At 51.5% G+C, this 27170-nt stretch overlaps 2 protein-coding genes across 3 annotated transcripts; both read left to right on the top strand.

The window, feature by feature from the left end:
• The first annotated feature begins 11337 nt into the window (after window positions 1-11337).
• Madcam1 (mucosal vascular addressin cell adhesion molecule 1) lies at window positions 11338-15199 on the top strand. 2 transcript variants are annotated; one of them, XM_021175138.3, is made up of 5 exons: window positions 11338-11398; window positions 11614-11880; window positions 12133-12459; window positions 13017-13448; window positions 15069-15199. In XM_021175138.3, exons 1-5 carry the CDS (start codon window positions 11338-11340, stop codon window positions 15197-15199), a joined length of 1218 nt encoding a protein of 405 aa, XP_021030797.1. The 2 variants fall into 2 exon arrangements, with proteins under 2 accessions (XP_021030797.1, XP_021030798.1); XM_021175139.3 differs by lacking the exon at window positions 13017-13448.
• Window positions 15200-15776: 577 nt separating this feature from the next.
• Window positions 15777-23379, top strand: Tpgs1 (tubulin polyglutamylase complex subunit 1). Its single transcript, XM_021174717.3, has 2 exons — window positions 15777-16569; window positions 22648-23379. The coding sequence occupies exons 1-2, from the start codon at window positions 16196-16198 to the stop codon at window positions 23183-23185; spliced, it is 912 nt and encodes a 303-aa protein (XP_021030376.1). The 5' UTR covers window positions 15777-16195; the 3' UTR covers window positions 23186-23379.
• The last annotated feature ends 3791 nt before the right edge of the window (window positions 23380-27170 follow it).

The raw sequence follows: 27170 nt of genomic DNA on the forward strand, positions 1-27170 counted from the left end.
CAGGTTCAGAACACCCTGTTTCGACAAAACAGGACATGAACCTTTCAAGAAATGAAAGGCCCACATGCTAAGAACCTGTGACCTCTGAAGAGGGGGTTCCAGTAGACTCAACTGGGTCCATAAAAACCTTTCCTTCCCTCTCTGGCAGCCCCTCCATTTTCCTGCTCTTCGAGAACACACCAGAAATCTAGCCAGCATAGCTTTGGTCCTAGCCTTGCCTTCTTCCTGGTGTGCCTCTTCTCCCCTCCCACAAGCCTCTGCTTGGCTCTTCCCATATGAAGAACTTTCCTGACCCCAGACTACCTTACAGTTCACACCGCATGCTGATTCACCCAAGCTCCTGTGCTCCAGGCTGGAATCAAGCTGTGGCTTAAACCTGGAGCGCCCCCAAAAGACCCTTGAGCTCCAGCAAGGGGAGGTGGTGGACATTTTAAGAACTGGGCTTGGGCAGAGGTCCAAAGGTCACTGATATTGTGCCCTAAAATAACTGTGGGACTCCTCCTTGCTCTCTGTCTGTTGTGGTCTTGTTTTGTTTTTAAGATAAGGTCTGGGCTGGTGAGATGGCTCAGTGGGTAAGAGCACCCGACTGCTCTTCCGAAGGTCCAAGGTTCAAATCCCAGCAACCACATGGTGGCTCATAACCATCTCGTAACGAGATCTAGCGCCCTCTTCTGGAGTGTCTGAAGACAGTTGCAGTGTACTTACATATAATAAAAATAAATAAAGATAAGGTCTTATGTTTTTGCTTTGTTTTGTGTTGTTTGTTTGGATTGGTTGGGTGGTTGGTTGGTTTTCGGGAGAAGGCAGTTTGCAACAGGGATTCTTTGTCCTAGAACTCATTTTGTAGACCAAGGTGGCCTCGAACTCATTCTCCTTCCTCTGCCTCCCAAGTGCCGAGATCAAAGTCATGTGCCTCCATACCCTGCTGACAGTATCTTATGATTAAGCCCAGGTTAGGCTCAACTTCAATTCTCCTGCCTCAACCCACTGAGCTCAGGGATGATGACTGAACACAGGGATACAGCTGAGCGCTGGGATGATGGCTGAGCACCTGGATGACGACTGAGCGCTGGGATAACAGTGCGCACCAGTATTCCCAGCTCTCACTCTCTTTTGTTTCTTGGCTGAGAGGTGAGCAGGATGCTCCCCTACACACATCCTGCTTCCCCTCAAACTCATTGATCATGGTCTGAACTCCCAAAGCTGTGAATCAAAAGACGCCACTTCCCAGGTGTTACAGTAATAGAAAATGGACTCCTCTGGGCTCAGACTCCTTTCCCTAGAATGGAAACTCCAAGAGGAAGGGTGTGACTCTGGGATAGAGCTCATGCCTAGAATCCTCCAATGAGGAGCTGGGCGCATTGCTGGGGGAGGGGGGTGGAGCCCCCCCTAGAATCCCCCAGTGACAGGCACGGGACATGGTCAGGAGTGGAGTCCCTTGTTAGAATCCCCCAGTGAGGGGTGGGGTGTGGGAGGATAGTAGAGTATTTCACTACGACACATGATGCCCTCAGTTAACCCCCAGAGCCCTCTCTGCCACTTAATGCACAGAACCTAAGTTCCTTGGGCCAGGAGTCTCTGTAGTACTTACAACAACACATATAGAGTATCGCTCAGAAAATTCATACTGAGTTACTGATGGTTTTTTACCCTAGTAAACTACTCCCATTCTCCAGGACCTCAGGGCTCTGGCACAAATTATCGTATCAAACAGGACCCTGGTGTCCAGTACCATTATGTCTGTTTCCAGACACACCCGGCAAGCCTTAAACAAAACATTGCCTTTGCATGCAGTGGTCCTCACATGCACCAGAGGAATCAGGAGGTGAAGGCAGAAGAAGAATTGAGTTTGAGAACAGTCTGGGCTACAAAGTGAGTTCCTGGCCAGCCTAGGTTATAAAAATTCAATAAGTGAAACATCAGATTTCCCCAGCATCTTCATCCCAAGCAAGAAAGTGAGGCACTTGACTCCATCCTGGCAACAAGACCCGCTGCTTAGCAACCTTGTCATCATAATCTCAGCCCCTAGTAACAGGACCATAACTTTGGTAATAGAATCCAGACACAAGGAAATTGAACCCATCTCCTAGCAACAGAACCCCAAACCTAGCAACATGCAGCCAGCCCCTAGCAACAAGACCTTAGGTTGAGCAGCAGGTCTCCACCCTTGGCAACACGGTCCCTGCCCCAAGCAACAGGATCCCAAATCTTGGTAACATGGTCCCAGACCTTAGCAACAGAATTCTAGCCTAGCAACTCAGTCACAGCCCCTAGCAACAGGATCCTAGCCTAACAGCATCATCCCTGCCCCTAGCAACAGGATCCCGTCCTAGCAACATGGTCCCAGCCAATGGTGCCAACAGAGACAAATCCTATGATGACAACACATATCCCTGCATAGGGAGACCATGAGCCTCTAGGGGCTTCATTCTGGCACTGGCCAAAGCCCCGTAAGCGAGATTTGTGATTGACAGGGAAATGAGAACCACACTTCCCTCAGCTCCAAAGCCCCCTACAGCCCTGAGAATGCTAAGGACTGAACATTCAGGTACCTGGCTTCCATAGCTTGGTGGGCTACAGACACAGACCGCTGCATAATGGAGATTGGAGTTCATCTATGGGAGTTAACACAGGACTCCAGAGAACTGTGGACTTAGCTTAGAGCAGGAAGGGCTAAGCTCATATGGGTGGGACAAAGCATGGAGATGTGGAAGGGAGGGTACTGAGCCTATAGGTGGCCCTTGGTGGCTGGGGAGGGCTAGAGAAAGGCAATCTCTGAGGGTAGGGTGTGGAGTCCTTATGTGTGGCCTTGGATAGGTAGGTAAAAAGCCAAGGGAAAGGCCAAATGCTGGTGGGTAGGGTGACGTGGGGACTTCCAGTTCTTTGGAAAGTCAGTTATATCCAATAGTACTTTGCTGGGGCATGCAGGTGAAAGGATGTCTCGCTAAAGCAAACACACGAAAGACTTTTTCTGAAGCAGACACAGGAGAAAGGATGTTTGATATAGCAAACACGTGGAAAGACCTGTGATGGAGTATAAATATGATCCCCCAGACAGTGGGAAAGGAGCACTGAGCTGTGGTGTGGCTTGGTTTGCTCCGCCTCGCTAATCTTCGCTAAAGACACCCATGTGTTGGTTCACCTTACATAGCGTTGTTGAGCTCAACTTGTGATAACACTGCAATGAGAGAAACCTGCCCAGGAACTGCCTGTGAGATTCCTGAGGCAGCTTGCCGCTTTAGCAGCCTCGCCTCAGGCCGGTCGGTGAGCCTGGCAGTTTCTTCAGGATTGAACTACAGCTGCCTGGCGTCTGCCTGCCTAAAGGACGGGTCTGCAGCTGCTGAATTCCATTTGGTGTTGGCTGCAGGACCGAACTGCTTCCCAAGAACATCAAGCTCACCCCCAAAGAACGGATTCCTGAACAGGTCCACCTCCTCCATCCTAATAACTTCTCTCTTCCACTACCTCTGCTGGGTGGTGGGCTAGAGAGGTTGAACCCTTATTCAAAATAGTTTGCAAAAAGTGTACGCCTACAGTGGGGCATAGAGGGGAGGCTCAGAGTTGGTGGCCAGGAGTGGCTGGAAACCAGAATCTACTCCTCTGCACGGTTCAGGCCGGACTGGAGTTAGTGTGGGTTGAGGTTGAGGTAGCCGGTTAGGGTTAGCATCAGGGTTGAATGCCTCACAGTCCCTGCCCCGTGTCGTGCTCCCAGATCCTGATAGCCCTTCTCACGACTGGGTCTGGCCATTCAGCCCTATGAGTTCTGAGAGGTCCCTGAAGTGGAAATTTTAACTTTACTTTTTTCAAAACTTTTTTTTTTTTTTTGAGACACGGTTTCTCTGTGTAGCCCTGGCTATCCTAGAACTCACTCTGTAGACCAGGCTGGCCTCGAACTCAGAAATCTGCCTGCCTCTGCCTCCCAAGTGCTGGGATTAAAGGCGTGCACCACCATTGCCCGGCCCAAAACTTATTTAAAAAAAAAAAAGATTTATTTATTATACATAAGTACACTGTAGCTGTCTTCAGATGCACCAGAAGAGGGTGTCAGATCTCATTACGGATGGTTGTGAGCCACCATGTGGTTGCTGGGATTTGAACTCAGGACCTTCGGAAGAGCAGTTGGTGCTCTTAACCACTGAGCCATCTCTCCAGCCCCCAAAACTTATTTTTAAGGATGGCTTTTAAATACTTTAACCTCCCTTGTAGCCCACCAGAGGTAGTGGGATGTTTCCTGAAGCAGACACAAATGAAAGGATGGTTTTGCTAAAGCAAACATGTGAGAGACACATGATTTTAAGAAGGATCCAACAGCGCTGGCGAGATGGCTCAGTGGATGCTCTTCTGAAGGCCCTGAGTTCAAATCTCAGCAACCACATGGTGGCTCACAACCACCCTTAATGAGACCTGATGTTCTCTTCTGGTGTGTCTGAAGACAGCTACAGTGTACTTATTTATAATAATAAATAAATCTTTGGGCCCAAGCGAACAGGGACTGAGTGAGCAAGTGGAGCAGACCAGAGCCAGCGGGGTTGACTGGAACAAGCAGAGGTCCTAAAATTCAATTCCCAACAACCACATGAAGGCTCACAACCATCTGTACAGCTACAGTGTACTCATATTCATAAAATAAATAAATAAATCTTTAAAAAAAAAAAGACAGTGGACAACACTGGATGGTATTGGTACACCCTGCCATTCCTTAGTGGTCATATCGTTTGTTATGATTTCATAGAAAGAAATGCACCAAAAAATTTCGGGTGGTGTTCTGGCAAATTCTTGATGTCAGCTGATATGGACTCACATGGAGTTCTGCCGTGGGAGTAGATATGATGTTTGGAGGGAGTATAAATAGGACTCAAAGGACAGTGACCAGGGGTTGGGGAGACTTGCTTAGCTAGCTTTTTCTTGCTGATCTTCACTTGGTTGAGGGAGGCAGGACAGAGAACTTCTCCTGACACTCCTGCTGGTCCTGTTCCTTCTGCTGACTCCTGCTGATTCAGCAGAGGCCTGGCTGTTTCTGCTGGGCGGTGCCACCACTGTTGATTCCCATTTGCTATCCCAACATTACTGAACTGGACTGCTGGTATATTCGTGAAGTGTTTACGAGTGGATTGAGCCACTGATGGTTTCCTGTGAACTGAACTACAGATTTTCTGACAACACAGATGGGATTTGCTCCAAAGAACTGTTTTCTAAACAGGTCCACTTCACCTAACTTTTCTTTTCCACTACTGCTGGTGTGTGGAGGCCTAAAAGGGAGGTTAGAGCATTTAAGAACCCATGATAAAAGTCGAGTTTGAAAGATCTAAGCCTACAGATGCCCCACAGTACTGGACCAGCCAGGGCCACTGCTGGAGGGTGTCCTCAAGTGAGAAGTCGGCATATTGTCTGCTGCCTTAAGAATCAATAGGAGGCCTGAGATCAGGGCTCCAGGTTGTTCCAACAAGGGGGATGGCAGTTCTGGAAACCAGGCCCTGCTCATGGGCCCCAGTACAGCTGTGACCCCCACCCCACCCCCACTTCCAGCATGCCTGTTGCAGCTGGCCTCTATCTTGAGAGCTGAAGCAGGACCTACCAAACAGTTATGACTGTAACATGGCACTCTGGCCCTCCAACAGTGTGAGGAGCCACCAGAAATTCCCCTAGGCTCCCAGCCTCTCTGTTCAGCTTTCTCCTCAGAGACCAATGTCCCCATATGGGATGCTTTCTGTCTTGGACATCCAGCTGCCTTTGGGGTCCAGACCAATACCAGCTGCCTTGAGGAGAGGTGAGGGGAGTCAGCCATGTACCTGCACAGGGGACCTGCAGCCAGACCACCCTATCTCAGGCCAGCAGGTGTCGCTAAGAGCCTGACCAGGAATCTGTGACACCCTCAGCTGCCCAGCCCCAGCCCACAGGCATCCATGGAGTCTGCAAAGCCAGAACTCCAGCCTCCTGGAGCCTCTGTGATTCCTGACACCCCCAAATGCAGGCAGTCCCGGGCTAGGCGAATGACTTTCTCCTGTCTATCCTCCAGATAGAGGGCAGCAGGCAGCATGAACAGCATTGACAGGCCCTATGACAGGCAGAGCAGACCTCTTTTCTTTTTTCTTTTCTCAGTAATTTGTTTTTATGTTCTGTGCATTGATTGGTGTTTCACCTGCATGGATATCTGTGTGAGGGTGTTGGGTCCCCTGAAACAGGAGTTTCAGATTGTAACTCAGTAACTCAGTTGTGAACCACTGCCTGGGTGTCAGGAATTGAACCCAGGTCCTCTTGGAAGAGCAACAGGTGGTTTTAACGGCTGAGCCATCTCTGTGAGCCAGCCAGTCCCAGTAGACCTCTCTTCATTGCTTGTAGTTTATTGGCATAGGGTCCTCCCACCAGGCCCAGCACAACTTAAAATAGGTGATTTCGGGAGCACAAAGGCCATGTGGATTGAAGTTGAATGTCCACCACGGACAGTAGGTAACCAGGTCTAGCCCTACCTCTGTGGGTGATCTGTACAGGAAGGAGGACGTTTCTGAATCTCCACAGCACAAGGGCGTGTGTCATTTTTTAAGTATTTATTTATTCATTTTTATTGGTTATTTTATTTATTTACATTTCAAATGTTATCCCCCTTCCCAGTTTCCCCTCCACAAACTCCCTATCCCCTCCCCCTCCTCCCTGCCTCTATGAGGGTGTTCCACCCACCCACCCACCTACTCCTGCCTCAGCACCCTAGCATTCCCCTACTCTGAGTCATGGAGCCTCTACAGGACTAAGGGGCTCCCCTCTCAGTGATGCCCCATAAGGCCATCCTCTGCTACATATCCAGCTGGAACCATGTGTCACCACCACCACCACCACCACCACCACCACCATGAGTACTCTTTGGTTGGTGTTTTAGTCCCTGGGAGCTTGGGGGGAGAGGGTAAGGTTGGTTGATATTGTTGTTCTTCCTATGAGGTTGCAACTCCCTTCAACTCCTTCAGTCCTTTCCCTAATTCCTCCTTTTGGGATCCCAGTGCTCAGTCCAATGGTTGGCTGCGAGCATCCACATCTGTATTTGTCAGCTATGGCAGAGCCTCTCAGAGGACAGCTATATCAGGCTCCTGTCAGCAAGCACTTCTTGGCATCAGCAATAGTGAATGGTTTGGTGTCTGCAGATGGGATGGATCCCCAGGTGAGGCAGTCTCTGGGTGCCCTTTTTGTGCGTCTTTCCTTCAGTCTCTGCTGCACTCTTTGTCCCTGCACTTCCTGCATTTATGGTTATGTACAACATACATGCAGTGCCCATGAAGGCCAGAAGGGGGCATCAGACCCCTTGCAACTGGAATTACAGATCGTTGTACATCATTATGTGGGTACTGGGAGCCGTAAGCACTCTTGACTGCTAAGCCCCTCTCTCTCCAAACCCTATTTTTGTTTTGTTTTTCCATGTGAGAGAGGTTTATTGTAGGGGGAGGGGGCAAAAGGGGGTGATGGAGACAAAGGGAGAAAAGAGAGAAGAGAGTTTGGGCTTGTTTTTTTTTTAATATTCATTTATTTATGTTTTTTTAGTTATGGCCTCTCTACATAGCCCTGGCTGTCCTAGAACTCACTACATAGACCAGGCTGGCCTTGAACTCACCTGCCTCTGCCTCCTGAATGATGGGATTAAAGATGTGCTTCACTATATCCAACCTTTTTCTTTTTTAAGTTGTGCGTTTGTATGTGTCTATGTGTTACATTCCATGTAAATGCAAATGACCTCACAGGCCAGAAGAGAGTCGGATCTCCCAGGAACTGGATTTACAGGCAGTTGTGAGCTACCTGACCTGCATGATGGGGTTCAGGTCCTCTGAAGAGCAGCCAGTCCACTTAACCACTGAGCAGTCTCTCCTCCTGCCCCCCCCCCCCCCCACACACACACACACTGTCCTCCTCCACCTGGCCCCACCCCATCCCAACCCCAAGCTCCACAGGGTCAGAAAACATACCAGGCCAGGAGTCTCAAACAGACTCTTGCCACCATGGCCTCCAGGAGCCAAACTCCCAGGAGTGGTGAGCACGCAAAATTAACCGCTGAGTGAGGGTGAGCGAAAAGGCCAGTGTTAGAGCAAAGCTACCTTCTGGAACCTTCTTCATGCTGTGAGCAGAGGAGCCAGGATGTCAGGTCTCCTGAGGTTGGACCTCTGTGGGGAGGGGGGGCTTCCTGTGGAGCCAGGAGGACTTCCTCCTTACAAGACAATGTCGGGAAAGGGGGTCGAGGACAGGAGGTGCCCCAGAGAATACAACAGAGTCCTGCTGGCTCTTGACCTTACTGGGGACAGATAGGCCCTAGGCCACCAGCATTCCAGCCCCTGTGCCCCCACTGTCTCTGTGTCTCTCTGTCTTGGTTTCTGTGTCTGTCTCTCTTCATGTCTCTGCTGCCTTTGTACCTCTGTCTGTCTCTCTGATCTGTGTCTGTTTCTGTCCCTGTCCCTCTGTCTCTTGGTCTCTGTCTTTCTGTCTCCCTCTCTCTCTCTCCCTCTCTGTCTCTCCATTCCTCCAGCTCCGGCCTTCCCATGACTTCCCCTCTGTGCTATGGCTCTAGCTCCCACCCTCTCTTCCCCACCATGAACAGGATGCCCCACTGTCTTGCAGGTGGAGTCAGGACTGAAAAGAATGTCCCTTAAGACCATCAAGGAAAGCAGGAACCACGGCCTTCAGCCCTCAGCGCTTTAGCCTGCCAGCCTCCTGCTGACCCCTCCCCACCTGGCCCTGGTATAGCAGGAAGCTGGGTCAGGGGTGGGGAAGTAGCCCATTCACCAGGTTTGCTGCCCCCCCCCCACCCGGGTTAAGAGCCCAGCTTCCCGGGAAGGGCCCATGTCTTGGAGTCACCTTCCTGCACAGCTTCCAGCACTGGTGCATGCTGGGCAAGGGGCGGGGGATGGGGCCCAGGCAGCCACAGCCCTGACTACACACACACACACACACACACACACACACACACACACGCCCCTGAGGCACACCTCAGTTTCCCTGCTGTGATACCAACCTCCACCTGCCACACTATTGCTAGTGCCTCAGTTCTAAGAAGATCCCCACAGTTTGCTCAGTTCTAAGAAGATCCTCACAGTTTGCATGCTGAGCAGGGGGCTGGGGCCAGGGTTGGAGCAGACAAAGTCTCACCCTGTATAGCTAAGGTTTCTGTTGCTGAGATAAAACACCATAACCAAAAGCAACTTGGGGAAGAAAGTGTTTATTTCAACTTACGCATCCTGATCAGGGCCCTTCATAAAAGGAAGCCAAGGCAGGAACGGAGGGAGCCGGGAGCTGATGCAGAGGCCATGGAGGAGTGCTGCTTACTGGCTTGCTCTGCCTGCTTTTCTATAGCATCTAGGACCACCAGCCCATATCAATCATTTTTTTAAAAAAATACCCCAACAGGCCTGCCTCCAGACCAATCTGGTGGGAGCATTTTGTTTTGTTTTATTTTTTTTTAAGATTTATTTATTATTACGTGTAAGTATACTGTAGCTGTTTTTAGACACACACGGGTAGTTGTGAGCCACCATGTGGTTGCTGGGATTTGAACTCAGGACCTCTTACCTGCTGAGCCATCTCACCAGCCCCTGATGGGAATATTTTTATCAACTGAAGTTCCCTCTTCCCAAATGACCCTGCTTATGTCAAGCTGTCAAGCCCTAGGCCAGAGCACTCCACGTGCTTGAGTGGAGACAGACTTCAAGCGTCCACACATGCCTTAGGAAGGCAGAGGAGGTTGGAAAGGGAGGTGAGAGGGTCTGCAGAGCCTTGGTACAAAGGTGTGGCTACCTGAGGCAAGAACATAGGAAACTAGCCTGCTTTCTCGGCTAGTCCCTAAAGCCTAGGGGTGTCGATATGCAACTGGTGTTCCTCAGTAGGGACTGGGCCAGGAGGGAAGTGTGGGAGAGGTGGTGTGCCAACCTCGGAGGAAAGTGAGGTAGAACGCTTAAGAATGCATGATACCTTCAGGATCCATAGGTCCGTGTCTGGAGCGTGGGAACAGCCACTTGGGCAGGCAGCTACCTGCGCCGCTGCTGTCAGGTGCTGGGCTTGAGCGTTGCACCAATACACAGCTCAGAGGTGGGAAATTGTAGCCTAAGATTTGGGAGGCCAAAGCTGGGGTTCCCTGACTCCTGGGCATCCAGTCACCTCTGGAAAACCAACCACACAGAGGAGTCAGAAATGGAGGGCCGTGGGTCCCCAGGGCCTGCATGAGGAGCCCATGGGCCGGGGGCTCCCAAACTCCTGTACATCCAGACAGCACTGTGTCTCGGGGAACAGAATTGGGGGTCCTCTGGCTGAGGGCGATGGTGAGCCCAGAAAGCTCATAGATGATTGTCCTTGGCTTAGCAGCAGTTGTCTGGGAGTGCGGAGGAGCCTTCTGCAGGAGACTCGGACTGTGGCTCTGTAGTCAAAGCCTTTCTCTGTGCTCCCTACTGCATTCTTGGTGAAAGAGACAGTCCTTGGTTCCAAACAGTTTATTGATTGTACATCGGGGAAAATGAGTGCATCCCACCTCCTCAGGATGCACTAGAGATTAAATGTCCAGGGAGGAATGTCCGGTAAGGGAAGTTTATTGGCTAATCCCTCAGAGCCTCTAGATACTTCATTAGCATACAGAACTGTTCTGGGCTACTGTGACCACAGGTCACGTTTCCTATGTGGGAAGTATGGCACGTGTTCCAGGACAGGAATATGGTAGGGAGCAGGGAGCTCAGGTGGGTGCCTGGGTGCTCAGTCTTACCAAGTTTCCTGGCAAGGTCCATGGTCCCACAAGGATCCACCAAACCAAAGTCTCCAATGTTTCAGGTCAAAGTGAGCCAGCCCCAGGCCCCAGGCTCTGTCAGGCCTGCAATGGAAGGACAAAGACTTAGGGGACAACTGGTGACTTATCCCAGACACACATCACATAGAACTCAGGCCCCAGAACAACTCCCGCAACATCCAGAACCAGGCCAGGCCTCTCTGCCGCCCTCATGCGGCCACCTGAGGAAGTGAAGGCACAGCTCTAGTCAGCGGGGTGGGTGGGGCAACCTAGGACTGGCAGATTTCCTTGCACTTGACCCACCACGGTGACCCACCTCCAGCTTTTAGCTTCAGCCTTCCCGTACATAGAACCGGGACCTGGAACCTTCCCAGACCTTCTCTCCCCATCTGTAATGACTGTGTTCCCGGGTCCCTGCCTCACCTCTAGCCTCTGATTCTCTGCCTCCTACAAAGTGGGGGTCGGACTGGGAAAGCCCCCTGGGAAATTCCCACAGAGCCAGCAGAAGGGGGAGGAGAGGCAGGGTCTCAGACAGTAGGAAGCTGCCGGCCCACTCTTATTTAAGCCGCTTCCCTGGCCGTCACAAGACAGAGGCAGGCATGGAATCCATCCAGGCCCTCCTGCTGGCCCTGGCCCTAGTACCCTACCAGCTCAGCAGAGGTAAGCAGGCTGTGGGGAGAGATGGATACAAGGGAGGAGAGTTTGGGAGTGCTGTGAAAATCCACTAGGCTAGGGGTCTGCGGCTCTGGTTGGTCTCTCATCAAGGCCAAGGAACCTGGGCCAGAGGATGAGAGTCCTGGGGTCTCAATCCAGGGTCAGGGCTGGAACCTGGGACCCAGTTGCCCCATCACAGCTTTAACGCTCTTACTCCTCAGGGCAGTCTTTCCAGGTGAACCCCCCTGAGCCTGAGGTAGCTGTGGCCATGGGCACATCCCTCCAGATCACCTGCAGCATGTCCTGTGACGAGGGTGTAGCTCGGGTGCACTGGCGTGGTCTGGACACCAGCTTGGGCAGTGTGCAGACCCTCCCAGGCAGCAGTATCCTCTCTGTACGGGGCATGCTGTCAGACACAGGCACTCCTGTGTGCGTGGGCTCCTGTGGGAGTCGAAGCTTCCAGCACTCGGTGAAGATCCTTGTGTATGGTGAGGCCCACTCCGCCTTTCTAGGTGCCACCCGCCCCGGGGGAATGAGGACCTTGCGCCATACCAGTGCCGCCACCCACCAAGTCCCCACACTCCACTGCCACCCCCACACTGTAGACCTTCAAGGCTGGCATACCCACCCTTCCTGTCCCAACCACCTGAAGCCATAGCTGTACTCTCATGCCAAACTCCTCTCTGCCTGGCCCAGGCCTGACCTCCAAGCTCAGCCCTGGGCCCACTATCGATCCACAGCCTTCCCAGACCAGCTGGTGGTGTCCCCGGAGTTCCTTGTACCTGGACAGGACCAAGTGGTGTCCTGCACGGCCCACAACATCTGGCCTGCAGGCCCGAACAGTCTCTCCTTTGCCCTGCTACTGGGAGAGCAGAGACTGGAGGGTGCCCAGGCCCTGGAACCAGAGCAAGAAGAGGAGATGCAAGAGGCTGAGGACACACCGCTGTTCCGAATGACACAACGCTGGCTGTTACCCTCCCTGGGGACCCCCGCCCCTCCTGCCCTTCACTGCCAGGTCACCATGCAGCTGCCCAAACTGGTGCTGACCCATAGAAGGGAGATTCCAGGTAAGGCCACTGGGTCCTGCCTGCCTCTAGGCTCAGAAGCTCTGGGGCTTGGCCCTTGATTGATTGTCCCCACCTGTAGATCCCCAACAAAACTGTTCAATGCCTGTGTCACAAGGCAGCCAGAAAAGATTAACGCAAAAGATAAGGACCTACTCTGTGCTAGCCCCAACATGATGTCACAAATTCTTGGCTTTGCCTAGGTGGGTGGTGGCAGTGCACACCTTTAATTCCAGCACTCAGAAAACAGAGCCAGGTGGATTTCTTGAGTTTGAGGCCAGCCTGGTCTACAGAGCGAATTCCAGGACAGTCAGGGCTACACAAAGAAACCCTGTCTTGAAAAACCAAAGTAAATAAATAAAATAAACAGTGACCTGGTAGACTTACATAAGAGCCAGTACCTACTAAATGTTCTGTGTCATCAGCCGCTGATCCTAACTACTATGATGCCTTGTGCCTCTTGAGTGATGTGGGAAGGGTGATGGAAGAGTTCTGAACCAATACTGGGTTGCAGATGAGGAAAACTGAGGCTACAGGAAGAACATTCATTCTGTTTGCAGTACTACAGAGCCAGACCTCACCTAAGCCTCCCAACACGACCTCTGCTGAGCCCTACATCCTGACCTCATCAAGTACTGCTGAGGCAGTCTCCACTGGGCTCAACATCACCACCCTACCTTCTGCCCCTCCATACCCCAAGCTTAGCCCTAGGACTATGAGCTCTGAGGGACCTTGCCGCCCGAAAATCCACCAGGACCTGGAGGCAGGCTGGGAGCTACTCTGTGAAGCATCCTGTGGGCCCGGAGTTACTGTGCGCTGGACCTTGGCTCCTGGTGACCTGGCAACCTACCACAAGAGGGAGGCCGGGGCCCAGGCATGGCTAAGCATGCTGCCCCCAGGTCCCATGGCAGAAGGCTGGTTCCAGTGCCGCCAGGACCCTGGCGGGCAGGTGACCAGTCTGTATGTTCCTGGCCAGGTGACCCCGAATCCCTGTGAGTCTGGGGCCCTGGGAGGGAGGGACAAATGGGACTAAAACACTAGCAGGAGTCTGTACCATGCCTAGCCTCAGTTTCCCCATGTTCAGTATGCTTTCCTGTCTGGAGACCACTTAGAACTCGAGGCACCTTGCAGTCTTTCAGAGACAGGGAGATCCAGTAACAAAAAGTGAAAAAAGATTTTAACGTTGGTTTCAGATGCCCAGGGCTGACTTCATAGCTATTTAACTTTAGTTTCACATGCCCGGGACTGGCTTCAAACTTGCTTCATAGCTAAAAGTGACCATGATCTTGCCTCAACCTCTTCAGTGCTGAGATAACAGGTGCACACCACTGTGACACATTTTAATTTATTGTTATACATAAGTACACTGTAGCTGTCTTCAGACGCACCAGAAGAGGGCATCAGATCTTATTACGGGTGGTTGTGAGCCACCATGTGGTTGCTGGGATTTGAACTCAGGACCTTCAGAAGAGCTGTCAGTGCTCTTACCCATTGAGCCATCTTACCAGCCCGTGACACATGTTTTGATTTTTAAAATACGTTAATTGGGTCTGAAGCAACGGATGTCTCAGAAGTTAAAGAGTACTTCCTGGTCTTACAGAGAACCTGGGTTCACTTCCCATGTGATAGCTCACAAACATCTGTAACTCCAGATCCAGGGAATGCAACCCACACTTTTGGCCTCCCAGAGCACCATGTGCTCGTGGTATACATATGTACATCAACACTAAGAACTCCTGCACATCCAAATAAGATACCAGGTGTGTTCGCGCATGTCTTTAATCCTAGCACTCAGGAGGCAGAGACAAGAAACACATAGCCACTTGTAACTCCAGGACCCAGAGACTTGACATCCTCCTCTGACTTCCAAGTGTATCTGCATCATACACACACACACACACAAACACACACACACACACAAACAAACAAAATAAACATTAAAAAAAAATAAATCTTAAGCCAGGTGGTAGTGGTGACACATACCTTTAATCTCAGAGGCAGGTGGATCTAGATAAATTCAAGGACAGCCTGGTCTACAGAGCAAGTTCCAGGACAATCAGTCAGGATTACATAGAAGACTCTTGTCTCAGAAAATCAAAACAAAACAGACAAAAAGCCGAACAGAACAAAACAGAACTAAGCTGGGCATGATGGTTCACAAGCTATGATCTAAGTACTTGAGCTGTAGAAGCAGAAGGGTCAATGTCAGCCTAAGCTACAGAGTGAGACCCTAATTTAGAAACAAAAGCTTCCCTTTAAGCCGGGTGTGGTGGCGCACACCTTTAATCCCAGCACTCCGGAGGCAGAGGCAGGCAGATTTCTGAGTTCGAGGCCAGCCTGGTCTACAAAGTGAGTTCCAGGACAGCCAGGGCTATACAGAGAAACCCTGTCTTGAAAAACCCAAAAAAAAAAAAAAAAAAAAAAAAGCTTCCCTTTAAGTAGATTCATGCTTCCACACTGTCTTTGAGTGTGTCTGGTTGGGTGGCTGTTTTCTACCCAAGTAGAGGCTGGCTAGTTAAGTCCACCTTTAAACTGTAAGGGCCTGTGCACGTTCCTTCTGTGGAGCCCACAGGCACTGGGACTGATGGCAGCCTTTCTTCCTACTCTTTCAGCCTCCATCATCGCCCTATGGATTGGCAGCTCGGTGCTGGGGCTGCTTGCACTGGCCTTCATTGCCTACCGCCTGTGGAAATGCTACCGGCCAGGTCCTCGCCCAGACACCAGCTCATGTACACTCCTATGAAACTCCATTATGCCAGACTAAAGGAGGCAGAGTGTGACCAGCTACAGGATTTGGGGCATCAAGATGATGGTGTGGCCCCTTTCCTTGGTGGTCAGCACATCTATGAGTTTCTCCCGACTTCTGGGCTTTTCTGCCTGCTGGCCCAGAGCTAAATAAAAGCCCGTATCTAGCCACTGGCATATTCATTCGTACTGTGAATAGGAAGGCTTTGTACATCATCTATCCCTACAGCCAGAGTCCCTGGAGACAGGCACACATCCCAGTTTACTTTGGTAGGCCGGGAAATGCCTGCATTTAACAAGAGTAACTAAGGAGGTATCCAATGGCTTAGAAAAAGTACTTGGGGGGTAACCTGGGAAGAGCGGTATGGATGCCGGACAAGGGAATAAAAATTATGTCAGTAGATAAAGAGCCAAAGATAACACAGAAGAGGGACAAGTGAAGATACTAGAAAGTCACAGCAGTTCAGAGTTACAACGAGAGCACCCCCCTCTGGTGGTCAGAAATGGTAACAGTCTGGGAAAGGAAGGGGAATCTGGTGACTCCACTCAGACACCTTAACGCTCGGAAGGAGACGAAGTGAGGCCCAGGCTGAGTCTGAGAGCAAACGCAGAAAACGGTTTGAACTCCGCTCTCAGCCCTAGATTCTTGGTGAACTTTGCGGGGTTTCTCTGGTACCCAGGGTGCCTGGTTGCTAGGAGACCATGCTTGGGAAGACTTGCCCACTAGCAAGATGGCAAGGTATCGCGCTTCTAGCCAGAAACCAAGCCCTTCCTGGGGGACCATTTTGAAGTCTGGCAAGCTCACAATTCCAGACCGAAGCTAGAAGATGCAGTCATGGAGTAGCAGGAGAAACGCACACAGAGAAAGCCAGGGGCACAGGGGGAAAAGGTCGCCTGCGCTTGTTACTATGGAGACTCTCAGAGAAGGGGCCCGCTGCCTCTGCCCTTAAGAAAAATGGTCGTCAAGGGAGGGCGCCTCATCGCGCCGTGAATTATGGCGGCGCTTCCGGTCCCGCTGCCCCCAGCAAAGATGGCGGCAGTGGAGAAACGGCGGCCGGCAGTAGCACCAGCGGCTAATTTCCCGGACAGTGGCCGGACGTCGGTGTCTCAGGCGGCGGCGGCCGCTGAGAGCGAGGAGGACTTCCTACGGCAGGTCGGCGTGACGGAGATGCTGCGCGCAGCCCTCCTAAAAGTGCTAGAGATCCGGCCCGAGGAGCCCATCGCCTTCTTGGCGCACTACTTCGAGAACATGGGTCTACGCTCGCCGACCAACGGAGGCGCCGGGGAGCCCCCGGGCCAGCTCCTCCTGCAGCAACAGCGCCTGGGCCGCGCGCTGTGGCACCTTCGCCTGGCTCACCACTCGCAGAGGTGCGGACCGATGGCGGGCGGGGGTACCAGAACTACAACTCCCGACAGGCCCCGCGCGGGAGCAACTCGCCGCCGGCACGGGGCGTTTCCGGGAGTAGTGGTCCTTCCTCTTTTCCCGGGTCTGGTCGGCTTGAGGCAGGTTTAAGGTTCTCGGCACGCCTCGCCTCGATTTAGCCTGCATTGTGCGCGGGGTGTACTGGATATTGTGGTCCGGGTAGGAAGTGCTGGGGGTTGTAGTCCATCGTCCATCTATTGCATGAGCTTCCAGGTGACTACGGCCTGGAGGAGGTTGCTTTTGAACCCGTGTCCATTTTGTCCTCGCAGCCCAGGGTTTTGGGAGGTCAAGAAGCCCAGCAAGGTAGCATAAATAGCTGTGGTGCTTGTCCAGGAGATGGACAGCCTGTGGACTGAGGCCCCAGGCCACAGACAGAAGTCCCTTAGATGCACACGCAGAGTACAGGCTGGTCTAGAGCCGGACGTGAATCCTGCAGGGAGCTCCGCAGTGGGAGCAGTTCCAGTGTAGATGACTAAGGACACTTTTTCATTGCATAGTGGATGAGGGAAGCTGATCAGTAGGGCATCATCAGCCAGGGGGTGACCAAATGCCTGAGGTCTCAGCATGGGAGTGGCTTTACAAAGGGTGCTTGTTGGAAGACTTGGAGGAGAGGAGAGCAGGGGAGGGGGCTCAAGGAGAAAGACGTTGGGCAACAGTAGCTCTGGCCTTCCCTAGGGAAGTGAAAGTCCAGAGATCGTACATTTCCAGCTGAGCAGACCAGACATCTCTGCACCAGAGGGAAGGGGCTCAGTATCCAAGATGGTAGCCAAGAAGGGAAGGGTGGAACATGGCCGGCCGATGTGGCTAAGGTGGGAGGGGTACAGGCACAAAGGGAGAAGACCAGCAAGAAAGTGGACGGACAGTCTTCAGCTGGGACAGCATTAGGGGATGTGAGTGGGAGACTGAAGGTATCGGCAGAAAATGCGCACACAAGTCCACACCGTGAGGTGCCCCGGGGAGGAACAAACTGCTTACTGGGGCATCCGGAATTCTCCCAGGGATAGAGAGCAGTGAACCTAGGGATTTAAAATAGAAGTGTTTTCTGTGAGTTGAAGTCACAGCCTCACCTGAGGATCTGGGGCAAGCTTTGTGATCATGTCACCAGGTCTCTGTGTCCTTCACTACCTGGCTTCCATGCCAGTATCCTAATCGTGCCAGTCACTGGATCCATACCTGCCATCTTCTGGCAAGGCCTCATTTTAACCAGCTGAAACCCTGAAAGCTGTGTATTTACCATATTCTGAGGTTCTGTGTGGACACAAACTGGGGGCCATTATTCACCTGTGGGAACTAATGAGGGGCCCCAGGGAAGAGAGGGAGGAAAGACCCACGTCCCGCCAGAGTTCCACCTATGCTCTGGTCAGGCAGACGTGAGAGGGCTGCCAGACTCTTTCCACTCAGCCCCAGGTGGGCATCCAAGCCTCTGACTCACTCTTTGTGGGGATGGACAAGGGGCAGCCCAACCTGGGAATCCCAGGGCTACTTCCCTAAATAGGTCCCAGGGTTATGGGAGAGAGGGAAAGGGGAAGAGAGGTTCCCACACCGGAGAGAGTGAGTGCAGCGGATCTTGATGAGCAGAGACTGTCTATGGTTTTAGAGCTTTATTATAGAAAGGCAGAGAGAAAGAGAGAAGGGGGGAGGAAGAAGAGGAGAGAAGACAGAGATGAGAAAGGAGTGAGAGGAGAGAGGTGAGGAGGGGCCTAACAGCCCCTTTTATGGTCTTTACTGTTGCTAGGTAACTAGGGAGGAGTTTAGCCTGAAGGTCAGAAGCTTGGGCCTACGAGACTTCTTAGCCATGCTTCTCTTGTGGGGGCCATGAGGGGGCGGTAACTTAGACAGAAGCCAAAGTTCCAGGAGCATGAGGGAACACCTACCGTGTCATGTAGGTGAATTATGCCCATTCCGGGGGTTCATACCTCAGCTCCACTGGAGACTAGCCTGTCTGTGCATAGCCCAATGCCCCACACTCCCCCCAGGATCTAGTGTTATATCACTGTCAGCCACATAGAAGAGCAAAGGGAGCCAGCAGGCAGGTGGAATCCTTAGAGATGCATCTGGGATGGCTCACAGAGCTAGGCTTTTTCTTCCCCACCTAAGACCCTGTGAGTGATGTGTATGGAAAGAGTGGGTCCCTGTGCAGTGCTCTGCCTGAAGCCTGCACACATGGCAACCCCACCACTGAGGCCTGTCAGCAGTAACCAGTCCAATTCCCAAGACCTGAGAGGCTGAGTTTGTGAGGCCATCAGAGCATCAGAGCTGGGGGGAGTCCCTCCCAGGTCTCCTCAGGCCACGGCCATGGTGCCCCCACCAGTCACCTCCCTGCCAGCCTGTGAGAGCCACTTAGGGTTACTGTTCAACCCAGAAGATGGCTGGAGACTTGGCCACCAGGGGCCAAGCCAGGAGTTACCCCGTGGGCTACAGACCCTGCAAACCTTCCTAGCTACCATGCTGATGGTGGTGGCAGGAGAAAGACACTGACCCTACTGTCCCACAGCTGTTAGGGACTCATTTTCATGACTCTCTTAGGGCTCTTTTGACCAAGCAAAACTATGTGACTTAAAAGAGTCGAGTTTCTGGCTGGTTGTATTGAAAGACTAGCCAGCCTAAGCTCCCCTCTGCCATGAGCCATTCCTGGTGAGACCCCCAGATGCTGCAGGGTGCTGTCAGCATCCTTGCCTCCACCCCACCCCATCCTCGCCAGGAGCTCCCTGAGTGTAAAGACTTGGAACAGGAGTATGTTCTCCCACTCATCATCCCAGCCCTGCCCCAGGGAAAGCCACTGGCAGGAGGAGGGGCACAAGCCTTTAGTCTCAGCACTGTGGAGCCAGAGGCAGGCAGATTCTGAGAGTTCAAGACCAGCCTGGTCTACCGAGCATGTTCCAGGACAGCCAGGGCTACACAAAGAGACCCTGTCCCGAAAGAAAGAAAGAAAGAAAGAAAGAAAGAAAGAAAGAAAGAAAGAAAGAAAGAAAGAAAGAAAGGAAGGAAGGGTGGGGGAGGGGCTCCCACTGCATGCACACAGTGCTCACCACTGTGAAAGAAGTGTGGTAAGTGGAGCCCCCAAAGCTGGGGCTCGCCATCTTTTTTTTTTTTTTTTTTTTTTTTTTTGGTTTTTGGTTTTTGGTTTTTTTTAAGACAGGGTTTCTCTGTGTAGCCCTGGCTATCCTGGAACCCATTCTGTAGACCAGGCTGGCCTCGAAACTCAGAAATCCGCCTGCCTCTGCCTCCCAAGTGCTGGGATTTAAAGGCATGCACCACCATGCTCGGCTGGAGCTCGCCCACTTGTCTTTGCCTCACAGCTTGTCAGTGACTCAATGGTGATCCCCAGGATCGGATGTGAGCCACCTGAGAGGTGGGTGTCCTTGTTCCGGGCCATAATTATCCATCCTGTGGCTGTAAACAGCCAAAGGCTAGGTGGGTGGGGCCCTCCTCACCCTGCCCCTGTGCTAGCACAAGATCTTGTAAGTCACCCATCCTTCCAAGAATCTGGAGGGGTAGAATTGTGGTTTGCATCCCATAGGTGAGCAGACCCAGTGCACAGAAGCAGTGCCAGAAAACCAGTGACCCTGGGAGGCAGATGTGGACCTGCTACAGGAGCCAATCAAGGGCCCAGGCCTTGTGCCCATGGCTGTCATTGTCAGAGAAGCTAGAATCAGGACAAGAGAGCTGATGGCTGTGTGTGAACAGGTATATCATCAGGAAGAGCCATGCTGTGCTGCTGTAACAACAACAAAAAAAACCCAAAACAAAAACAAACAAACAAAAAAAAAACAAAAAAGCCTCAGCAGCTCCATAGCTCTTATCACAGCGGGAACCCTTCTGCGTGAGCTTCACAAAAGCCACAGTCTATCCGCTGGGTATCTGCTACAGTGGGTAGCATTTATTAAACAGCTACTATCCACAACTCTAGAAGGTGAAGCATCCAAGGTGGCCTCCCAGAGGTCAGGGTAGAGCAGACTGCCCTCATTGTGAAGTGGAGCCACATACAAACTGGTGTGGGGTCCTCTTTCAGACAGTTACTCTCTGGGTCCTGCACGCAGACTGTCAGCCAGCTCAGAGTCTTACTTTCCTACCAGGCTGTGTTTATGGTCACATCTGCGATCCACTAAAAAGAACCCCATCCTGGGGCCAGAGAAGGAGCCGCCTGACTCAGCACACTCTCTGTGCACACTAGCTCTTAGATGAGAATGTGATTTAGCCATGGGTCTATGTCAGAACTGGCCACTCTGTGTCTCAAAAAAACTTTATTTACAAGCCAGCCATGGTGGCTAAGGCAGTGAAGATCATGGGCTCAAGCCTCAGCTACTGAGAGCTCCTGCTTCAAAATAAAGAGCTGGCTTGCCACAGGATGGCTGCATGAAGACACCACACTAAGGCTTAGGTGTAGGGGGTGACAGTAAGGACTGGTCTTGCCTCTCAGGCCTTGTGCTGGGAGCACAGTGAATGACTCCTTCATAGATGCCACCCAACACATCTGCCAGTCAGTTGAATGGGCACTAAGCTTGGGCAGGGCTCAGTTGGCAGAATGCACAAAGGTCTGGTTCCAGCCCCAGCCCCATATAAGCTGATCATGATAGCACTTAGGAGTGGAGGGGGGGGGGCGGGCAGGAGGATCAGCAATTCAAGAACATCCTTAGTATCACAGAATTCGAGATATCCCAGCTACATGAGGCCCTATCTCAAACAGAATCCCACCATGGCGCATCCAGTATAGGTGCTTGCTAAATCCTGCAACCCAAGTTCAATTCCTGGAATGCATGTGAAGATAAAGAAGACCCAACTCTGAGTTGTCCTCTGGGCCAGGCACGGTAGCACACACCTTTAATCCAGCACTTCAGAGGCAGAGTAGGCAGAGCTCTGTGAGTTCGAGGCAAGCCTGGCATAAAATGCGAGTGCCAGGACAGCCAGGGCTACACAGAGGAACCCTGTCCTAAAAACATAGGGGGAAAGACAAAAGTTGTCCTTGGACCGCCATATACACCATGCATACACCTGTATGCTTATGATTGTTACCAAGGCAAGGTCTCACTATATAGATCAGGCAGGTCTTGAACTCAGAGAGATCCACCTGCCTCTGCTTCTGAGAATCGGGATTAAGAGATACCATTTTCATCGTAAATGCTATTTTAAATTTGTATATGTAAGGGTACTTGGAAGGTGTGTCTGCACACCATGTGCACGCATGCATGACACCTGTCTCAGAGGCCAGAAGAGGGAATCAGATCCTCTGGGACTGGAGTTAGAGATGGTTGTGAGCTGTAATGTTGGTGCTGGGAGTCGAACCCAAGTCATCAATAAGAGCAGGCCTACCGACTGAACCATTTCTGAAGCCTCTTAAATACATTTGTTTTGTTTTTTATTTTGTTTTTTCGAGACAGGGTTTCTCTGTGTAGCCCTGGCTGTCCTAGAACTCACTCTGTAGACCAGGCTGGCCTCGAACTCAGAAATCCGCCTGCCTCTGCCTCCGGAGTGCTGGGATTAAAGGCATGTGCCACCACACCCGGCTTTAAATAAAATTTTTTTTTAATCTTTTTTTTTTTTTTTTAAGATTTATTTATTGATTATATGTAAGTACACTGTAGCTGTCTTCAGACACTCCAGAAGAGGGAGTCAGATCTTGTTACGGATGGTTGTGAGCCACCATGTGGTTGCTGGGATTTGAACTCCGGACCTTCGGAAGAGCAGTCGGGTGCTCTTACCCACTGAGCCATCTCACCAGCCCTAAATAAATTTTTTTTTTTTTTTTTTTTTTTTTTTTTTGGTTTTTTGAGACAGGGTTTCTCTGTGTAGCCCTGGCTGTCCTGGCACTCACTTCGTAGACCAGGCTGGCCTCGAACTCAGAAATCCTCCTGCCTCTGCCTCCCGAGTGCTGGGATTAAAGGCATGCGCCACCAAGAAAGCAAACACTTGTGGTGCTTGGTGCTCTAAAGGGAGAGGCAGACAAATGAAGAGCTGAGGTGAGTCTGGAAAGGCCCGGGTGGTTAGCCAGACTGGGGGCTGCTGACACCCCACTGTCCCTGCAGGACCGCCTTCAACAACAACGTGAGCGTAGCCTACGAATGTCTGAGTGCCAGCGGCCGCAAGAAGAAACCGGGGCTGGATGGGCGCACGTACAGCGAGCTGCTGAAGCGTGTTTGCAGGGACGGCGGGGCGCCTGAGGAGGTGGTGGCGCCACTGCTTCGCAAGATCCAGTGCCGGGACCATGAGGCTGTGCCTCTGGGCATCTTCCGAACCGGCATGCTGTCCTGTTTTGTGCTGCTGGAATTCGTGGCACGCGCCGGCGCCCTCTTCCAGCTGCTGGAGGACCCTGGTCTAGCGGTGGCCGATCGGCGTGTGGGCCAGGCCGTGCTGGACACGCTGGAGGGTGCGCTGAGCGCAGGAGACATGGCAACAGCACCCACGCACTACCTGGAGGCCGGTTCGCGCTTGGGCCCTGACAGCCTGGCGCGTGCCCTAGACAGGGCAGCAAGCGGGCGGCGACCCAGTGTGCCCATGGCCCGCGAGGAGTTCCTGGAGAAGGCTGCAGCCCTCTTCATTGCCAAGGTCAAGCCAGTGGGCTAAGACCACGACGCACCCACACCCCACCACCTGCCCAGGACTTGGGACCTGCAAACTGATGTCCCGGCATTCTGCACAGGGTCATCACCCAGGAAGGGGTACCCGCTTGGACTCTGCAGGACCAGCACCTGCAGCTCAATCCCCTCTGTACTGGCCTGCCTACCCCACTCACAGAAATAAAACCTAAAACGACTCTGCCTTGCTGGTCACCTGTGTGCAGCGCCCTGGCCTTGGCCTTACACTGCAACTCTCCCAAGATCCCCTGGAATCACCAAAGGGGGAGGGGAGACCAGGCCATTTCCGAGTAGAGCACATCTCTACTGACCCCACAACTGTACCCCTAAGCTCCTCGTGGGGGATTCTAAGCTGGGACTCTACCCCTGACCACGCCCCCAGCCCCTTACTGGGGAATTCGAGGCAGGGGCTCTGTTCCTCAGCCTTCTTTCGTGTTTACTAGACCTTTATTCTGTGATGGTCAGAGGACAGCTTGGAGAAATCAGATCTGTCCTCCCACTAACTAAACCCAGGTCAGTTTTGGTAACATGTGGCTTTACCAGCTGAGCCATCTCACCTGCCCTTGTTATTTTGAGACAAGGTCTCAGTTGCAGGGGCTGGCTTGAACTCTTGACCCTTCTACCTCAGCTTTCCATCAGCTTGAGTGACAGTGGGGGCTACCGCCCAGCTGCATCCCTGCTTTCTAAATCCCATGTTTGGTCACAGACAAGCTGAACTTCTCCCATCACTCAGCACTGGGACATGAGCCAATGAACGCCAACCAGAAAAGAGACTTCTAGAAACTACTTCTCCGGGAGCTTCCCGGGCAGGTAACAGGAAGGGAGAAGCTACCCATGGACCTACCAGGGCACCAGAGTGAGGCCACGTGTAGCTCAGGCAGTCTGTCCTTCAGTGCTTGGCTAGCTGTTGTGATGATGGCCCTGGGGCAGGAGGAGGAGTGCATTAAGAGCCTGGATGTGTCCCCCTTTCCCACCTTCACTGGTCACAGACCACCCTGATTTCCTTGACACCAGCTATCTGAGGGAGTCTCTGCAGGTGTCAAACAAGGAATTGAACTGCTGGAAGCGATCATAATGAAAACCTGGCACAGACTGACTTCAGCATGCTGGATCAGACTTCCAGGCAACAATCAGTCTAATTCCAAGTGCACAATAAAGCTTAAGGTGTGACCACATAGAAACTCCTACAAAATACATGTGACCCTGACCAAGCCAGCTGAGTCAACCAGGTCAAGGGAGGGAGGGAGGATTGGAAAGGAGAAGACAATTAGACAACACTGTAGCCCGACCCCAGCTTGTTCTGAGGCTGAAGCTGGCTTATTTTTCTCCAGCCTGCTATTATACCATGCGAAGAATGCAAAGTACATGCAAAGAATAATGTCAGTCCTAAGGAACAGACAAAGCATAAACAAAGGTTACCCCCCCCCATTACTGTATTCAGAGTCTTAACAAGACCCATCAAGATACAAAGAAGACATTCCTCTGCAGTATTCATCTTGAGCTTTGTTTTGATTTTTTGTTTGGTTGGTTTTTGGTTTTTCGAGACAGGGTTTCTCTGTGTAGCTCTGGAACTCACACTGTAGACCAGGCTGGCCTTGAACTCAGAAATCTGCCTGCCTCTGCCTCCCAAATGCTGGGATTAAAGAACAGCCTATATTAAAGAAAAAGAGGCCATAAATTTGAAAGAGATCAAGGGTGGGTACATGGGAGGGTTTGGAGGAAGAAGAGAAAGGGGGAAATGATGTCATTGTGCTATAATCTAAAAATATTAAATAAATAGAATAGGGATTATGTGCATAGTTCAGTGATAGAGTCCTGCCTAGAAGCCATCAGTGAAAGGCTGGAAGCAGCGCTCAGCAGGAGAGCACTTGCCTCGAATCCTCCAGGGAGGAGTCTAGGGTGTGGCTCAGTGATAGAGTTCTGTTTCTGTAAGCACCACTTGACCTGGCCACCCCCCTAAGTGATATTTAATCCAGTAGCCAACTTCCTATGCTCAGATCTCAGACCTCAGCACCACTGCCAATATGGTAGAGCTAAAGGAGAGAAGGGTAATATTATCTGGGAAGGGCAAGAACAGAAGGGAATGTTCTAACCCATCTTCGTCTGGGCTAAAGCCATATTGCTCTCTTACTCAATAACAAGGTACATTATCTATTAAGTTAGAATCTCTAGCATGTTCAAGAAGTCTGTACTTCAAGACACTGAAGAGTCTTGACTGTCAACTTCATTGGATTGGGAAACACCTAAAACTGCCACTGCCCTGCTCATCTTCAGCTTCGGATTAGCCCAAATGTAAATATTCTTATCTGAGCCACTTCCCTGTCCTGACCCAAAGTCAAATTTCGGCCAAGTTTCTAGAAGCAGCCCCAAGAGCTCTCCACATGACCATGAGGGTAGGTTTTATAGCTGAAAGTAATGTAGTCTCTTGACAGAGCCTGGAGGTCAGCAGAACAGAGAGCCCATGTGGCATCTCCCTAAGGATGGATAAGGGCTGGAAGAGCCTGGGGCAATCATGCTGGGGGATCTGGGTGAGGTTGGCCTCTACAGCAGAAGATGTCTGAGGCAGAGTCACCAGGTCACTAACAGCATCCTCTCTCAGGTTTCTGGATGGAAACACTTCTGTAGGCACTCGACCTTCTCTCCTCCACTGAGGAGACATCCATGTGTGATTAACATTCCTGCTTCTCCTAGTGCCTCTCTGAATATAATATATAGCCCCAACAGCTATCCCTAAGTCATCCTTTGTGCTTTCCTAGCCTCCTGTTCTCTCACCCCCTGCCATGCTTTTTTTCTCACAGGACTGGATTACCACAGATTGTGTATTTATTATTTTTTAAAGATTTATTTATTTTTATATGAGTACACTATAGCTATCTGCTATAAACATGCCAGAAGAGGGCACCAGATCCCATTACAGATGGTTGTGAGCCACCATGTGGTTGTTAGGAATTGAACTCAGGACCTCTGGAAGAGCAGTCAGTGCTCTTAACCGCTGAGCCATCTCTCCAGCTCATTTTTGTTGTTTTTGGTTTTGTTTTTTGAGACAGGGTTTCTCTTTGTAGCCCTAGCTATCCTAGAACCAAGCTGGCCTCGAACTCTAAGGTATAACCTGCCTCTGTCTCCGGAGTATGGGATTAAAGGCATGCACCACCACCACCAGGCATACTTATTTTATCCATATAGGCTGTTTCTTTGCTGCACTCCCTTTGGCCCCAGGTACAGGGATTGTACTTGTTGGATGTATTTTTCACCACCTACTTTAATAAGGGTTCAACCTCTCTTGTAGCCCATCACCCACCAGAGATAATGGGAAAGAAATGTTATTAGGATATGGGGAAGTGCACCTGTTTAGAAATAGTTCTTTGGAGCAATTTCAATCTTTCATTGTTCTCAGTGCAGTCCACTAGCAAACACCAAACAGGAATCAGCAGCTGCAGACCAGTCCACTCGGCAGACACCACACACTAACCAGCAAGGGTAATTCAGTCCACAAGAAACCACAAGGCTCACCAACCAGCCCAAGTCTGAAGCAGCAGCAAGAAGCTGCAGGAACTTCATGAGAAGTTCTTTGGTTTCTCTCTACGAAGTCACCACAAACGGAGCTCAGCAACGCAATGTAAGGCAAAGCAACACCTGCCTGTTGTCAGCAAATCACAGCAAGGGAGAGCAAAGCAAGCCAATGTCTACACTCCATCTGTGGGGCCATATATTCTTTCTAAACATCGCATATTCTCTCACCCGTGTCTGCTTCAGCAAAACATCCTTTCACCTGTTTGCCCCAGCAAAACATCATATGACAACTGAGTTTCCAAGGAAGCCAGAAATTTTCACCTCACTAACCCAGCCACAGTCGGCCCACCCCACATCCAAAGGTGGAGAGACAACATCTTTGCAAGTGGCTCCTTCCTCCTTCTTGAGCACCTACAGACCATCATCTTCCAGTCTCTCTCTGCCTCTCACCCTCCTGCCTCCCT

This window comes from Mus caroli, unplaced genomic scaffold, assembly GCF_978045245.1.
Source record: "Mus caroli unplaced genomic scaffold, Mus_caroli_1 scaffold_9, whole genome shotgun sequence".
Lineage (NCBI taxonomy): Eukaryota > Metazoa > Chordata > Mammalia > Rodentia > Muridae > Mus > Mus caroli.

Excerpts from the sequence above, each read along its gene's own strand:
- Madcam1 (XM_021175138.3), top strand. The coding sequence starts at position 11,338 with ATGGAATCCATCCAGGCCCTCCTGCTGGCCCTGGCCCTAGTACCCTAC. Across the intron at positions 11,881-12,132 it reads GGTGAAGATCCTTGTGTATG|CCTTCCCAGACCAGCTGGTG; the intron begins GTGAGGCCCACT and ends ATCGATCCACAG. Across the intron at positions 12,460-13,016 it reads CCATAGAAGGGAGATTCCAG|TACTACAGAGCCAGACCTCA; the intron begins GTAAGGCCACTG and ends TTCTGTTTGCAG.
- Tpgs1 (XM_021174717.3), top strand. The coding sequence starts at position 16,196 with ATGGCGGCGCTTCCGGTCCCGCTGCCCCCAGCAAAGATGGCGGCAGTG. Across the intron at positions 16,570-22,647 it reads CTGGCTCACCACTCGCAGAG|GACCGCCTTCAACAACAACG; the intron begins GTGCGGACCGAT and ends CTGTCCCTGCAG.